At 32.9% G+C, this 17,652-nt stretch overlaps 2 protein-coding genes and 1 long non-coding RNA gene across 3 annotated transcripts; 2 read left to right on the top strand and 1 right to left on the bottom strand.

Moving 5' to 3' along the window:
• The first annotated feature begins 793 nt into the window (after nt 1-793).
• Nucleotides 794-8,558, top strand: LOC124440300 (cyclin-T1-like). Its single transcript, XM_046990658.1, is given in 12 exon segments — nt 794-1,181; nt 1,409-1,538; nt 1,541-1,658; nt 1,803-1,884; nt 3,652-3,777; nt 4,373-4,433; nt 4,815-4,877; nt 4,981-5,026; nt 5,472-5,562; nt 5,922-5,994; nt 6,177-6,259; nt 6,482-8,558. Coding segments are annotated over 11 exon segments (1,989 nt in total). The 5' UTR covers nt 794-1,181; nt 1,409-1,498; the 3' UTR covers nt 7,688-8,558.
• Nucleotides 8,559-8,872: 314 nt separating this feature from the next.
• Nucleotides 8,873-17,316, top strand: LOC124440488 (nostrin-like). Its single transcript, XM_046990882.1, has 17 exons — nt 8,873-9,007; nt 9,172-9,257; nt 10,566-10,646; nt 10,753-10,815; nt 10,892-10,973; nt 13,168-13,230; nt 13,341-13,451; nt 13,916-13,961; nt 14,357-14,436; nt 14,728-14,826; nt 14,935-15,054; nt 15,222-15,330; nt 15,428-15,516; nt 15,753-15,881; nt 16,080-16,179; nt 16,345-16,377; nt 16,585-17,316. The coding sequence occupies exons 1-17, from the start codon at nt 8,981-8,983 to the stop codon at nt 16,761-16,763; spliced, it is 1,497 nt and encodes a 498-aa protein (XP_046846838.1). The 5' UTR covers nt 8,873-8,980; the 3' UTR covers nt 16,764-17,316.
• LOC124440489 lies at nt 11,093-11,674 on the bottom strand. Its single transcript, XR_006946673.1, has 2 exons — nt 11,458-11,674; nt 11,093-11,379 (listed from the first exon to the last, which is right to left on the bottom strand). It is a non-coding gene; the product is annotated as an uncharacterized LOC124440489 (long non-coding RNA).
• Nucleotides 17,317-17,652: the final 336 nt, after the last annotated feature.

The raw sequence follows: 17,652 nt of genomic DNA, 5'->3' as shown, positions 1-17,652 counted from the left end.
TTCATTTTTATAACTTGTAATTACAATTACGTTATGAAACTAACTTGTGTTCGTACAGTCATACTCTATTATAAACAGTGATTAACGAAACTATTGTTTTTTTTGCACACGCGCACCGACATGTATAACTGCAAGAAATCGTTAAGAGATTTTGTCATCAATCATCTAAACTATATGGAAATACGCCTTGTCACCCTTTACTGTTCACAAAAGCTCACTTTTCTTTCTAAACATGTCATTCCATTGTCTTCCCAAATTTGATTTCGATATTGATCTGAAACCAGTTCCTAATATGAAATTAATAATTTCTTGCATAATGTATCAAATGTTATGATCAAGCAAGCAAGCACGAAAGATACGTCGGTTGACAGTGTCAGTGGAAGTACCACAGTGGTAGCTAACTATCGACAAATAGTTACAAGGGCGTTGTTATAATATAATGAATATGGACCATACAAAACCTATACGGACGTGCTCCTTGTTTTTTCTCCACAAAAATATAATTTTGGTAAAGGTTTTTTCCAGTAAAATTGACTGATCATCACATGCTATGTTTAGCATGTATACTGGTTTATTGTATTGATCTCATCAGTACATAGAAATCAAATAAATTAATTGACCAAACGTGTGCTATTTTGCCCTTATTATATACGCTTGAGTGGCTGAGCCTGACCTGACAACAGGTTGTAATTATTATCATAATAATGTTATACGAAGTATTGCCTGATATAAAATGATAATATTTCGAAGGCTCGTATTTTATTGGTATAAATTCATGCCGTCAAACAACAACAACGGTGTAGAATGGAAAACACAGAACCCTTCGAATAGGCAAGCATACATAGTGCTTAACAACGTTGCGCTAGAACTGATAAACTTCTACTATTTTTGCCAAAATGAAATAAGTTCTTATGATTGAGAGTTCTATAAGAATTTTGGCTTGAATCTTGCGAGGGATGAACGTATTTTTAACATCTGTGTGAACTGCTTCCTATTTTATGAAGAAGCTTTATGACGCCAGTTCAAATGGGAAACATGGCGTGCACGATGCGTGAGCGACAGACGGCACGATATGAAAATTATCGTTGAGATTGGAGAATTTTGCAACAGCAAGTCTCGAGGAAAGCAAGTTTTCATTCAAGAAATTATTGCATTTTCTTGCTAAAAATTTTAAGAAATAGGTAAGTATATAATTTTAATACCTATCGGCCGCGAGTCGCAAACTTGTAAACAAAAATGTCACGTGATTTCTTTTCTTAGTAAAATGCTTGCCTCTCATTTTCGAAGTTTATTTTGTTAAATAATCTCCACTGATTCGTTTTCAATAATTCTTTAAAAAACATAATTAATTTTTTACGTAATGAAAATTTTGGTCTCTCAATTAAGTTCTTTATAACAATGTACGTAGGGTGTTTTGAACTGCTGTTAGAGTGACAACAATTCCCATAATTCCTGCGAGGAATGCTTGCGCGTGCGTCATGTGGCCAATTCAAGCATCATGGCGCTCGTTCATGGAGAAGGTCAAGATCGTTGGTATTTTCGAAAGAAGAACTGCAAAGAACACCTTCTGTGCTGTCTGGAATCGATTCAGCTAAAGAGCTAAGCTACAGGCAGCAGTCTGCCAATCTTATACAAGATATGGGACAAAGATTGGTTGTGTATCCTTTGTATAAAGTTCCCTAATGTAATATGTAATAAAAATTGTGTTCTTTGAAATATCCCATAGATGTTTCTGTCTAAAATATGAAAGTTTTACTTTTGCTACTGTTCTTGTTTGCCTTAACCAAAATTTTCCAAAACAGCTCTCAGCTTACCATAAATACGGCGATCGTCTACATGCACAGATTCTACATGTTTCACTCGTTTTCGGACATGAATCGCAATGTAAGTTCACGAACCTTTCCTATTTATGGTTTTAGTGTCTTTTAAAATGCTTTCTTCGTCATACTGTAAACTGGCAGAGTCTTGTGATCGTTTTAGCCCCATGTAGAAATGTCAAATTGTCAAAGGTCTAGATCATAAGTTGTTAAAAAGTATTTTAATTTGTAGTAATTTCTTCATATCATCAAAAAAAGTGAATTACGTAGCGTTCAAATGTGTCAAGTGTTTGTGTTTTTTGTTGGGATGATTATTTGACTAAAACACAACAGTTCACTTCTTCTTACATATTTGTTTATTTCGTTTGTTTATTTCAAAAGCTTGGTAAAATTATTATTGATTTGTAAACAACTGCTTTTCATCAGTTTTTAGCTTAAAAAGATTTTGTGGTTGGATTTTTCATGCTGTCAATGTGTGACATCTATTTGTAAATTTGTAATTATTATATGATGATGCAATCTTGATTTTATTTGGCTAAGAGCCCGCCAAAGTATTGGAAATTAACTGTAGGTGACATAGTTTTTAATGTGACAATTGAAAACACAAAAACTATTTTGGGGGAATCTTGCTTAGGATTTGCACGCATTTTACAACTGTTTTTGCTAAAATTATCGAGAATTAGACATAAAAAACATGGAAAGGGTTACAGTGTCAGTCAGAAGAGTTTTTAACATGTGTATTTACAGATGAAAAAGACTAAAGCTAACTGCAAAAATTATGTAATGTGGAAGCACCAAAAACTTTATGGTTTTTGTACAAAATAGTTTGAAAGTTTTTGCATTTATAATTTTATAATAAAACTATTATTGAATTTGGCTTTTGCATAATATCAAGAACTATTTAGATCTCAATCAACATTATCAGCTTCATCTTTGATTCTGTAGATAAGATTGACCTTGTTTGGAATTATTCTTGATATCATGCTTAACCTCATGCAAAATAATTGTTAATTATCATTTTGGGATAAGAATATCTTCCTTAATTTAGATGTGGAAACTGTAACTGGACATGATATGTCTCCATAAAACCATTAATTTTTTGAGTTAGGAAAGCGTTTTTAAGTATCGAGTATAAAATTTGATACAGAAAATTTTGACTGTGGTATGAGTTCACATTGTTTCTTTCTTTTTCATTGCCCTACATATTTTTATGTATATTTTCATTTCAAATTAGTGTGGTGATTAAAGTGATTTGTTATAGTTTTTACTTTGTAATCACCCAGACTATCATGGTTTACTTGATAAAAAGTATATGACTGTTGCCTGAACTGTTTTTTTAAATATTTTTGGTCGTAATCTAATTCTTAATATCAAGCTAATTTCAAACTAAGTTAACTAACCAGCTATAGCAAACTGCTGGTATACATTTAAAGAAACAGAAAGATTTTCCACGTTTCTGTAGAGTTATAGAAACACACAGGAAAGTATTTCTTAGCATTTCAAATTAGCCTTTAAAAACAGTATTTATTGATTTTACTTACATAATGATTCTATTTTTGTCATTTAAATTTCCAATGCTTACCATGTATCCTTTAGGACTTTATTAAGGCCGAACTTTATGTGCTCCTATAGAGTTGTGGAAGCATGGGCTTCTTGAGAATTCAACCAATCGGTGCTTGTTTTTCAAAAGGCTATTTTGTAAATATTTATGTAACTCTTTGTAGTAGATCATAAAGTTGTCATAATTGCTGTATTCTGAGATAGTTCTTAGGGAATCTGCACCCCTTCCTGTCAGATGAGTATGGATTAACTTTTTCTTTTAATTAATGTGTAGGATATTGCTCCATGTTGTTTGTTTCTGTCTGCAAAGCTTGAGGAACAACCAAGAAAGTTGGAACATGTTATCAAGGTTGCAAATATATGTCTTCAGAAAAATGACAATTTGGACCAAAAAAGTGAGGTACCGTATCTACAATAATAAGTGAAGACCTAAAAAAATTTTACTTTTTGTGTTGACTGGTATTTTGAGGACCTGACAGTAGTTACCTTCAGATTAATGTAAGTAGTAACTTGTACTTATAGTCCTTGGTTGACTATGACAGAGACTACTGCTAAGGTTGTTGAAATGTCAGTCAACATCTACACCAACAGTTTTTGTCAGGACTCGACTAAGCTAGACGATATACATCTTCAAAAAGTTTTAATATGCATGCTTGACGTGTAGTAAAGCATTATATGAATTGCATACTCCTCAAGAATGTTGTGTATCTTTGTTTACTGAAAGCGAGGGAAACCATGTATTCAGTCAATTCAATACTACCATTTATTCAATTGTTCTTTGTTTACATGGTTACTGTTAAAGAAGAACTTAAAATGTTCGAGAACAAACTTACAATAGCTGGGCGATAGTGTAAATTTGTGCTAATAGTAAACATTGTGGTTGCTGAGGAAATGAAGATTTAAGGGACTGCAGTATTTAGGCGCATAGAAGACACTTTTTCTCTCATTTTCAATCAATTATTGATAATCAATTAATCATCAATTGAAATTTGTAGGCATTCCAACAACAATCTCAAGACCTTGTTATCAATGAAAGCATATTGCTTCAAACTTTAGGTAACGTTTGCACAATTTAGAAGTATATACTTAGCATTGTGATGTGTTAATATGGTTTGAATTTGACATTTATATGTTTATATGTTTGAATTTGACATTTATATGTTTATATGTTTGAATTTGACATTTATATGTTTATATGTTTGAATTTGACATTTATATGTTTATATGTTTGAATTTGACATTTAAATGTTTATATGACATTTATATGTTTGTATGTTTGAATTTGATATTTATATGTTTATATGTTTGAATTTTACATTTATATGTTTATATGTTTGAATTTGGCATTTATATGTTTATATGTTTGAATTTGGCATTTATATTTCTATTGAGTTGTTGACTTATTGGGTTTTTTTAAAGTTTTTAAATTTTATGTAGGTTTTGAACTTACAGTTGATCATCCCCATACACATGTGGTCAAAATTACACAGTTAGTTAGAGGTGAGAATGTTTCTAGATTCAATGTCTACACTACTTTCTTCTCCTTGTAAATCAATACAGGTCAGTATATCTTATTAAACTGACAATTGCATATGTTTGACAGCAAGCAAGGATCTTGCCCAAACGTCATACTTTATGGCCACAAACAGGTAAAGTAGTTAGAAAATTAGTGGCTTTGAATCTTGTACATGGAATTATGGGATGAATTTTAGTAGCAAAAAATTGTACAACTTGGTTGCAATGTTCTGTTGCTCATTTTGATTTTTAATGAAGAAATCAAAATCAAGAAAACAATATTGATAATGTCCTGTTTTTTCATGTTAAGGAAAATCAAGGTTGAAATTATATAATGTGTAGAGTTGTATCATGTAACAACATATAATGTTGGGGGAAAAGCGTCATCTTTTTCATTATTTTGATATTCATGATTGCAATTATTAATGCCATCAGATATTTTTGACTTTATGTAATAATGATTATTCTAATACATGTTTTGTAGCTGGTGATAATTTATTTGCTGTTTTTAGTTTTTCTTAATCTGTGACTTTTACATATTTTTATTTTTTCATTGAATTTCTTGTCCTTTTTTTCTAGTCTTCATCTTACTCCATTTTGTATCCAACATAAACCTTCCGTCGTTGCCTGTGTTTGTATTCATTTGGCTTGTAAATGGTCAAATTGGGAGGTATGTAAAATTTCTCATAATTGGGCTGTTTTATATGATTTCGATTTTAAAGTGTACCAGGTATTTTTTACTTTTACTGCCAACACATGGTATACTTAGTGAGTTTCCTGAAAATTTATCTTGCCCATTGGCAATTAACAAGGAATGGCCAATGCAAGTTGTGATTTTCGTTCTTTTGAATTGCAAGCAAAAAAAGAATTTTCTTGCAAAAGTTCTGTGATTTGTGTTTAGCAAATGCTGTAACGTATGACAGCTGTTGCTATTGATGTTTAAAAATTTTAGTCATGATATACTTGCCTTTTGCTGAAATGTGTTTCTAAAGGCCTACGTGTTTCTTTAAAGAAGTTAATTTTTTCCAGTTTCCCCGATCCAGTGATAACAAGGATTGGTGGGAGTATGTTGATCCTAACGTAACTAAGGAAACTCTCGACAGTAAGTTTTTAATGCATTTCTCCAGTATACACGTATTTAGTACGGTTTCCTATCTTACGCTTCAACACTTAAGTTGGTACCCATTTCGCACTACGTGATGTAAACTTGAGAAATTTAGATTCTAGAATAAAGTTAGTCTCGTAAATCGTCTCGTGTAAAATGCTTATTTTTGCTTTTTATAGCGATATGTCAGGAATTTCTTACCATTATTGAAAACTGTCCCAGCCGATTGAAAAGAAGAATTAACAATGTGACCATTTACAAGGTAATAAGATGTCTTTTGAAGAATTTCTTACAACACACTGTGTAGTATTTCATTTGTCAAATAGAGTGTAGTTAAATAACTTGTTCTTTATATTTTGGGTATATGATGTGACGGAAATGCCGCTTCTGACGGTCGTTAGAATCAGGGGGGAAATATCATAAAAAGCGGGCTTTACAGGACATGAGGTGTTTAAGGGTATTTTAAAATGAAATTTATTTTTAGGGCGGTCATCGAACAAAACCTGGTGAAAAAAGTAGTGGTAATTCTACTTCGACAAATGGGGACGCCTCTAAAGTGAAGGGAAAATCTCCCCATAAAGAAGGGTCTTCCACTAAACGAGAGCAATCGAGCAGTGAAATATCTAAAGTTGAACACGTGATCACCACGGAAACACCCTCTAATCCTTCCACCGAGCGACCAAATGATGTAATATCTAGTAATAATAATAGCACGTCTACGGTACGAATCACCGAAAATGCTGCCGTAGTGGAAACACCAACTTCAACTGTAATGTTACCTGCACTCCAACCTCTCACTACGAAGTATGCCAATATGCCTGGTTTGTCATCCAATTCTACTGAGCACCAATCTAAGAGTTCGAATGTTCATCAAAAGGGTCCTAGTGTCAATAAAAATAAAACAATTCCAGGAGTAAAGCATAAACATCGTGAACATGACGAGTCTGACTCTCCTGCAAAGAAATTGAAAACGATCTCTTCCATTTCGTCTCACAGTTCACAAGCCAAACATTTGCAACGTCCGTCTTCTCAATCAAAACATAGTTTTCACCATACGTCATCAAAGCCAAGCTCCCACGCCATGTCGAGCTTGCATCACAAGGCTCACTTAAAGAGTGGGAGCTCGGGCCAACATCACAACAATTTTTCACCTAAAGTTATAAATAAAAATGCTTCACATGCTCAACACAGTGGCTCACCAAAGTTGCCTGTCCGCAGTAGCTCAAGTCAAGGAAGTTCCGCTGTTCATCACAGTTCAAGCAAACGTCAAAACCATTCTGGTGTTCCTCAAAGTAGTCACTTACATCATCGCTCAAATGGTAATAGAGCTCTAATGCCATCGTCAAATAAACATTCAGGCTCTCCTGGGCTAGTTAAAAAGCTCAGTGAGGATCGTCATAAGAGGCCTCCATCCGCTTCTTCAAGACCTAAACCAGAAATAACAGGATTTGGAACGTCATCTGGTTTTCGTTCTAGTGAAATGGACAAAGGAAAGAAATATTCTGGCGAAGAATTTTTTTCTCCACCTGGGCCACAACGTATGCCATCATTACCAACTATGCCACCGATGAACTTTGAAAAGCTAAGATCAAACAACGCACCACCTTTACCCAGCACTGATCAAACTAACCCACCTCCTCCACCTTTACCATCAAACCATCCTCCATCACCACCACCACCTCCCACGTGATTGCTAAAGTTACTTTATTTTCAAAATCTGTTAGCAGTAATTCGTGTGCGGAATTAGAAATATGAGATGTAAGTTTCTGTGGTCTGTTGTTCAATGAACTTGAATTGAACATTTTTACAGGGAAAATTATAACTTACACCTGGGTGTCTAGGAACTTTGTTTTGAACAACTGGCCTTTTAGACGTGTTGTGTCATTCTAAGTAGAACGATGAAGCTACGGTAAATATATATGACCCTGTTTCACAAAAGTAGGTCACTCCACAGTGGAGGTAGAGGGCTCCGATCACCTCATTTGCGAGAGGTAATACATTATCACTAAACTTGACTGTGGTCGAAGTAAGTAAAACGAGCCAATTCATGCGCAATTAGAAGCTTATTTACAATAGTAACACAAAAACCTTGGGTTAAATAACCCTTGATAATTTAATTGCTTCAATTCATTACGATGTCCCACTACAGGCCTTGTGATACGGGGCCATAACTGAAGTAGTTTTGTCTCTCTTTTAATGCATTATGGAAAGAGCAAAAGAATGCCTAGCGTTACCGCCGTTCTTTACATAAGCAATTGCTGCAGTACACAATACATTTTGTGTCTTTGTGTCGGCCTGTGTTAAATTACTACGATTTGTTGTGGTAACGTTAAGTGAAGACATTGTCTCGTAAAGATAAAGTATTTGGAAGTAAAACGCAATTCAGCATTTGCAACAGAAATTTGCCATTTATAGTACAAGGGCATGTTGTCGTTAGATGACGAATTAATAAACGGTAGATAAATTGTTTTCAAGTCGATGCGATGATCACACAAGAGGTTAATGATAATTCCAATATTGTTGTAATCGATTGCTGCAATAAAATGCTATTATCTCCAAAATGAGTTTTTATTACTTCGTACTTATAGAATGCGATATTAGAGTTAAAAAATGAGTTTTAAAACCTAAAAATTTGCAACTGAAAAAGGTCGCTCTATTGCGATTTGTGTTTTGTTGGTCGTTCACTTCCCACTGATTTCAATTAGATAGCAACACGGGACGGAAGGGATGGGAGGCAGCAAAAACTACCTCGAAATCGAATAAATTTCTAAATACTTTAACAATAAAGCAATAACCACTGCAAGTCTGCATTATCTTTCTTTATGGTAATCTCGTGATCCCGTAGTCTACCGCTGCAACTACTCCAACTGCGCGGGCTCAACTACTACAAGGACATTTCATGAAACTTACTTGATAAGTGAAACAATTCATCAAAACAAAAATTAAAATTGACCGCTAATTTGTAATCTTTATAGTGTAAGAGATGGGAAAGTTTGTGGATCGCTTTTGGGTTTGTTTATTGTATATATATCCACTAGTTCTCTTTATTCTAGATTGTTTCTCTCGTCTGGCCGAAATTTTGATATTACGACATTTCTGATCTTTACCTTATGTCAAAATAATTGACAATATAAACTTTTTGTGTCATAATAAGCATGTCATTATATTTTTCAGGATGTGAAAAGTTTTGACGAGCTTCGGAAGTATTGTCGTCAAAGTAATGATTTTTGCAAAGACGTCTGTGCCATACTAACGTCTCGGTGAGATATTATTTTATGTTTATTATTTTATATACTAACGTCTCAGTGAGATATTATTTTATGTTTATTATTTTATATACTAACGTCTCGGTGAGATATTATTTTATGTTTATTATTTTATATACTAACGTCTCGGTGAGATATTATTTTATGTTTATTATTTTATATACTAACGTCTCGGTGAGATATTATTTTATGTTTATTATTTTATATACTAACGTCTCGGTGAGATATTATTTTATGTTTATTATTTTATATACTAACGTCTCAGTGAGATATTATTATGGAGCGCAATATTTTCCACAATTGTTGTCAAATATTTAAAATCATTAACATCAAGGAAATAAAGAAATTCTTGTTAATGCATATGTTTATTACTTAAGTGGCTGCATATGTTCATGTGACATCAATATGTGGCATGTCTCAAATGTCACATGTTGAAGAAGCTGACATAAGGAACATGGTTAAAATTCACATTGCGTACCTGAGAGCTGTATTTGTAACATGCTATATTTATCATTGAATTTTGATTAACAGAAGCTTAAACAAAGTAAATGGTTTGAACCCAAAAGTATCAATACATGTTTTATATGTAGATCATATAGGTTAGTGCAATCCTGAGAAGGATAATTGGTGTTGGGATTGACTGATGTTTTGACAGTCTTAATGGTAGTAATGACTTATGGACCAGCCAACAAATATGGCTAATGTGGCATTTACTTCTCACTTGACTCTGAAAAAGACTACCTATTAAGGATGTCAAAATGTCAGTGAAAACCATCACCAACACTTCTTCATGGGAGTGCACTATCCCAGATGGTCTACTTTACTTTGATATTCATTATTAATCATTATGCATGTATTGGAAAAGGGTAGGCACCAGCGGTTATAACCAGGGGCAAATGTTAAGTTGGGGAAGGCTCATATGGTTCAACTTCATAGTTCTTGAAGTTTGCATAATTTCAACTTTACTTTATTGAAAATTCTGTTCAGAAAATTGTTTCTGAACATTTATGGACTACATATTTCAATGTAAGTTTGAAAATTGGTGATCCCGGCATTTAATATATAAAAATGAAAGTTTCTCGGATTGTTTTAAAATTATTTTATTTAAAACAATTGAGAAACTTTCATTATATATATTTCAATGTATATAGACTATATAAACTTATAAAACTATATCCTTCCATATAGATGATGTGTTTAATGTAACGTTTTACTGAAGTTGTGTATTAAAGTTTAAAATGTAACATTTTAGCAAAGTTTGAATTTTTTTCACCAAATCTACTCTGGTTTTAATTGTTCTAGGTCAAAGCTAGAAATAACATATGGAGAAAATTTGGCACAGTTAGCAATAAAAGCTTCAAAATGTGGCAAAGATCTTGTTGGGTTTGTTGAATTAGTTTTTATTGATTTTAATACTGAGAAAATTTTTAATTGTGGAGTTAACATGTCTTTATCAGATACAGACTATAATCTTTAATATAATATGTAGGAGTCTGAAGACTGCTTGGACAAGTTTGGTTTCTGAAATAGAAAGTGAAGCAGAGATACACAAGTCGTAAAGTAAATATGTAGCACAAAAGTAAAATTTAACCTTTTTTGCCTTTTTGAAATATTTTTTGTACCTTCAGAGATTTGGCAGGAAAGGTGAATGATGAGGCTGTGAAAGAACTAAAATCTTTCTTAGATAATCAATTGAAAACAAGAAAACCAGTAAGTGCCATTTTAGGAAATTTCAAGAATTTTATGTAAGGAAGTTAGAGTGTTTAGTTAATGCACTACAAACAATAAGATTTTGTGTTAAGGTTAAAATATTCAAATATAGATCATGATTGCTGTACCATGTATTTATTATTACTGAATTGTTAGGAAACAGTTATTATACAGCACATTGATTTGATATTGTTTAATTGTTCAAATGTGTGTCCAATAATACAAAATTATTGAATTTGACATTTTGGTAAAAACAAAATTTTGTATGGAAAGCATCTCAAGATGGCATGTGAACTTAGACATTATTTACAGTCTATGTTGGGTAAATAATTTACCTTATTCTAAGTGGAGAAACTTGTGCAAGTAATGGCAAGAAGCATGTTGGGGCGAAGTACAAGTTGTTTGTCTATACAACGGAAAAGAAATAAAATAAAACTAGAAGTGATACATGTCGATTGATGTTTTAATCAGACAATCTACTTACTATGAAGAACGTCGTTGCCGCAACTCAAAGAGATTGAGACTTTGATAATAAGTCAGTTTGTCAATAATTGTGATTCTATCCGTCTTTGTTTCTGTTAATTTTCAATAATGCTTGCACAGGGTAAAGATAAAACAACTTAAACTTACTGAACATGAATAATTACGAATCAATCCAACTGAATCTTGACGATGAGACAACCATGAAACTATTCATAAATAAAAAATAAAACTAACGGAACTAAAACCTAATCACGAGATACAGACTGTTGACCCTCAGGAAATCAGCTATTGACCTAACATATGTACATCCCCTCCGCCGAAATTAGTTTATGCAAGTGTCGTACAAGTATGTTCTATGTTCCCTTTGTTTTTGATTTTCCTATAAAACCGTCTAAAATTATTAAATTAAAATATTAAAAGGCCATTGCATAAGTATCTTTATCCCATAAGCAATCCGATGTCAATATAGAAGTCAAGCGAAAACCACAGCAGCTTTTACCTTTTATCAGTGACAACAAAGAACTCAACCATTTTTACGGTGTGGACACTTAACGTACTCCTCCAGTGGTTATTCAGTTCAAGTTTTAAACTGTATTTTAAGAAAGTTTTTGAGAAAAAAAAAGAAAGAAAAAAAGTGAAATCATCAAGATTGAATCCACACAACCAGCTATGTGATGTCTGTACAAATGAGCTAGAAAAACACGGCGTTTTTCAAAATGGACAAATCTTCAGGATCATGATCTACCTTGCACATGCTAAATTGCTTGAATATCGATTTTGTTTAAATGAAGCCAGGACTACGATGGCTAAAAGCAGGCCGTATTTTAGAGATGTTAGGCAAAAGAATTTTAACTTTCAAGTCAACTGTAAAATGACATCTAAATATTTGCTTTGTTTCATTTGTTTACAACAACTCCAATTTTCAATTAATTGAGAAGTGATTGCAAGGGAAACGAGTATTCTTTGGCGATTGGCAGTTAGAAAATAAAATTGGCTGGCAAAGTTTACTTGGTCAGTCATATTTTTTCCTATTTCAATCCCTCAACGAAGCATTGTTTAACGTCTTACAATTAGAACTGGTTACTTATATCAAATGCTGATCGTCTTTGCCATCTGATATCATGTTGTTCTAACTATTTTGGAAATCAAATCATTTCATTCACAAGAAATTTCAATGACATCATGATATGATGTGTCGTTGGTGAATCAATAAAAAATGAAAAGAATGGAAATAGAATCAATAGATTTGAAATCTAAAGGGATTTCACGATAGTTACAATCTTACAATGATAGATCACCGGTTACCAAATGGCAAAACCTTTGAATACTATTCTTAAACGAAGACTCGTCATTTAGACGTGCAATTACATTGAACTGAAGTCTTTGGTCCAGCGTTTTTATCATTATATCCAACTTGAGTTCCAAAGCCAGCAAAGCATCTTTCTTCATCTAAAAAGTAGAACAATATTTTATCTCATTGAGTGAATTAAATTTATGAAGATGCAAAGGTGTCAGGTTTTGCATTTTTTGTTAACTAATCATCACTTCATCCACAAAACTGAACAAATTCTACGACAACTTCTTTTAGCCTTTCATACTACACATGAGTGCGATTCTATGATTATACAGAACAAAATTCAATTTTTTTATAGCAATAAAAAATTATGGTAAAACACCTACATTCAATTCAATGGTATATTTTTTGGTTTAGGTCGAACAACAAGTTGAAAAATCGGTTAAATTATATACTGATAAAAGAACAGATGAGCAAAAGGTAAATAGTTCGTTATATTTTGCTCTTCTTAGACTTTGTCCTACATATATGATCTTTGAAATTGTTTTCAACAAATTATTTTTAACCTGTTGTTTGTATGCTAAATGAAGGCGAAGAAAAGCTCTCACTTGAGAGCTCGTGATTATGAAAATACAATGGAACAATTTGAAGATGCAAAGAGTGGTAAGAAAAAAGTTGTAACTGAGAAAGAACTATCCAAGGTGAATATTGCTCACGTTTATCAAATTGTAATGTTCGTCAAGAAGAATTTAAGTTTATAAATTTAAGCCAAAAATATTCGAAATCAATGCTTTCTTTTTGTTTTTATATAACGTCTATAAAAGTCTATTTTATAATCAATACAAAGTCGCATTCGCTACTAGTAGTGTACAATAATATAGGAAAATTTAAAAGTTCTGTTATGGATGAAATTGCGTTGAAACGTCGCAAATTTCTTGAGTTGTTTTTCCTTAAGTGGTCAGAAATCATATTTTATTTTATTTTTCGGGACATTTGGTCTCAATCTGACGTAGGTACTAAAGTTTGAAATATTTATCTTTTCCAATTGTTTGTAGAATGTAAATTTGACCACTTTTCCGATCTACATTTTTGCTATTTTAGTTTTCGAATTTCATGTCAATGCAGGAATGGTCTTAATTCTCGCTTTTTTATCTCGCCCTTGTAGCTCGAAGCAAAATGTAAAAAGGCCGCCAGTAACGTCGAAAAAGCTGGTTAGTTTTTGCTAAATAATGTATGTAGACAGTTAATAAAAGTATGTGTTATCTGGGTTTCAAGGCTGCATGATGTCTGTAATTTCGAAAAAATATTGTTTATAATTTTGATATGACAATAACAGTTAAGACCTACAAAGAAACTGTTACAAAGAAAAAAAATTTGGATCATAGTTTACTTGAACTAGCTGTATAATAATTATTGTAATTGACGGGGGTACATTTTCTATGGCTTTCCCCCAGTGTTCTGCCCGCTGTTTATTTTGAAAAAAAAAAGATACACAATTTGGTATTATTTGCGTAGAACTAACTAGGAATGAAGAATTGACAAATTACTGACTCCCCATGCTGGAAAAATTGGCATTATCTTAACTTGATTCTTCTTGGTTTCTCAGATCGTGAGTATAAAGACTTTAATTTAAAGGCAGAAAGAGGACGAATTGAGCTATCATCTGCGATTCGCAGATTTTCACAGGTACGTATTTAGCACGTCTTCCGTTATTAAATAAACCCAGATCATCTTCATGATCAAATATGATGGAATGATTCGGTTAGGTAATCTTATACGTAGCTAATATTATATGATCGTTATCTAGTGCTTTCAATAGGAACTTACCGAATTATTATACGTGCAAAATTTATTTGTATGAATTCTTATGAAAGCGAAGTCAGTTTATTCCCAAAAATAGTAGACAATGATTAATGCAATGCATGAATGGTGTTTTACATGATTTTGACACGAGAGCTCTATTTCTTTATTGTTAAGGTGTGCGAGACAACTGAACTTGAGAGGGTACAACATTTGAAGGACCTATTTGTCAAATATAGTGAGATGCTTGAAGGGATCATACCACAGAAGCAAAAGGTAAATGTTGTAAGGGAATACTTATCTGTTTTCTTCAATAAAATATTCATTCTGCATGTAGTATATGTTTTTCTCGTACTAAAGCAATGTTTTATCATAATATTGTAGTGCTATTCATCCATCAAGAATGAATCATCATTAGTAGATCCATATAACGACGTTGAATCCGTAGCAGATCAACGAGGAACAGAACGCGAAGCTGCTGAACAAACATTGACGGATTACTACGTTAGTATGTCATGATAATTTCAAAGAGTGATATCCTTTGGTGTAGATTCAGCTTATTATTTTGTTCGTGTATATCTTTTTTTAAATTTTTGAAACAAACAACAAAGCCATCATGAACCGGCCTTTCATTAGAATTTGCGTGTGTGACATATTCATTTTCTTTACAGGAAGAAGATCTTCAAAATACAATGGATGTTGAGAGAAGAAGAAAAATGCTTGAAGAGAAAGTTCGAAATCATACCATTGATCTGAAAAGAGAAACAAAAGCCAGAGAGGGTATACTATTACATTCACCAATATCACATATTTATTTGATTGCTCGATTATCAAGATCTCCTTAATACGATCATTTATCCAAGACATTTAATTACAGGTATAGCACATCTTTTCAATGTTTACGAAACAACTCCAAATTACTCGGACGAAGAGGGAACAATGAACGTCGCTGAGCAGTTGACTGCAGTGAGTTATAGTTACGATAAGCTACTTTTTATCCTTTTCACAAGCTTTTACCCTGCTTAAAGTTGGTGCTGTGCAAAATCTTGTGTGAAAGAGGGGGGGGGGAGGGGTTGTTGAGTGGTTCCTTCAGCTCAGGTCCTCTGGCTTCTGTGCACAGCTTTGCCTACGGTGTTTAGTTGAAGAATTTCCGACTCCGACAAACAGTAGTATTCACTTGTTTTCACTTTTTTATTTCTTAGGCGGATGAAGTCATAAATAGTTTGGATGGAAGTTTATACAAATTAAAATGTGCATTAGCTGAAGTAAACGGACAGCAACCATTAAGTCACAGATTATCATCGTATATTCAGACCGTCAAAGATAAACAGGTCAGTATTTTTTTCTCGTTTACACCACCAGACTACATACAATACAGTCATAAAGATTGCGTGGACATATGGCAGTACTTTGTTTTGATGGGTTTACACATATAAATTACAATAAATCGTTTTAGTTGTCTAAATATTGAATGTTCGTGAATGGCGAGCAATTGTTACTCGTTCAAGAAATCAATTGTGTATGTTTAGGGGCTTGTTCAAAGCTTCCTTAAAATACCACCGGACGAAGTCTCCACTGCGCCATCAAACTCGGATTTTACAGATAATGTTGTTGAAAATTATGCAAGCGGTAGGTCTTGTTGTTCTACGTTATTTAGCTTAGCTAGGATAAAGGTGTGCGGGTGAAAATTGAAGGATAAAATTATTGCACACTTGTTATGAACACGTAAGTTTAGTGTACTTTTTATCTTAAGCAATTTATTTTTTATGATAATCTTGGTTTGTAATGTTATAGATAATGAGTTCGACGACTCCTATGCTCAACCAGGTAAAAACTGACATGCATATTTTTGAGGTGCAATTTCAAGTAGATACTTTTCATTGATTGTAGACAAAGATGTATACCATTGAGTTGTTAGAGACAAATTTAATTTATCGATAAAACTAATATTTTGTGAACTATTGATTTGCAAGACATAGATTTTTTCGTACATCGAGATATTCTTTGTATAAAAAAATGTTTTAATATCGTCAGGCTACATTGGTCAATGTGCTGCAGTCTATGATTACGATGCCACTCAAAGTGACGAATTAACGATAAGGTCTGGTGACGTCATTGATATCGTAGAAAAACAGGATTCTGATTGGTGGCTAGGTCATCTTAATGGCAGAACTGGAATATTTCCGGCAATGTACGTCGAGGAAATGAAATAAGGAGGAAAATTGGTATGATTGAACTTACTAAGATAAAAAATTAATGAAATCGTCCATTTAGTGATCCAATAATTTTTTTCTTTTGCATGAGTTCTCATATGGAAAAGGTCATTAGAATTAAGGTTTCAAACATTTTGGAATGTAGAATTTCTAGGTTGACAATTGAAAGATTGACGCTTTTTTTGTGCCAGTCTTTGTAAGCAAAACAAAGCACAGCAACTTTGCATGATTTTTAAATGTTACCTTATTGACATTCGATGAACTTCAGGAAAAGATATAATTTATGAAAAACTCGACTGATTGAATTGTATTATTGTTTGAAGTTGTTATCTCAATGTGCTTTTAACAACTGCTTCTAGAATAGTTAAAAAATACTTAATAAAAGTGAATTTTTTTGTAATTAATATTCATACTTTACATTCTCAAGGACAATAACTAGTGTTTATAGGACTTTACTGCCCAAGTTTACGTATAATAATGAACAATACTACTTCCTTAAATTATAAAATCAATTTGCATGGTAGACTTTCAAGAATATAAATAGTTTACATTATCTGTGTGTATCACTTTTTGTGGGCGATTTATCTGCTGTAGCATGAATTTGCAACCTTTTTTCTGCCGTTCGATATCAGTTTGACCAGAAGTATTCCGAGACAAATTAAATCAGTGAAGATGAAAGCCAACCCTTGGCTCACCTTACGTTCTCCGTGGTTAGCACTATTTTCCACCCAGCAAACCGCCCTTTACTTTACACAATCGTTAATAAATTAAAGATGGCGGCTAATGGGAAAGAACCAAAAGGTAAAAGGAAACCATGCATGCACTGGTGCTAGGTCGTTTTGAGATGGCGAGTAATTTTATATTTTTATCATACAGTTTTTAATATCAA

The sequence above is a fragment of the Xenia sp. Carnegie-2017 genome, unplaced genomic scaffold, assembly GCF_021976095.1.
Source record: "Xenia sp. Carnegie-2017 unplaced genomic scaffold, XeniaSp_v1 HiC_scaffold_2, whole genome shotgun sequence".
Taxonomy (NCBI): Eukaryota; Metazoa; Cnidaria; class Anthozoa; order Malacalcyonacea; family Xeniidae; genus Xenia; species Xenia sp. Carnegie-2017.
This window is presented reverse-complemented; position numbering and strand designations above follow the sequence as displayed.

Excerpts from the sequence above, each read along its gene's own strand:
- LOC124440488 (XM_046990882.1), top strand. The coding sequence starts at position 8,981 with ATGGGAAAGTTTGTGGATCGCTTTTGG. Across the intron at positions 15,331-15,427 it reads AGAAACAAAAGCCAGAGAGG|GTATAGCACATCTTTTCAAT; the intron begins GTATACTATTAC and ends ATTTAATTACAG. Across the intron at positions 16,180-16,344 it reads TGTTGAAAATTATGCAAGCG|ATAATGAGTTCGACGACTCC; the intron begins GTAGGTCTTGTT and ends GTAATGTTATAG.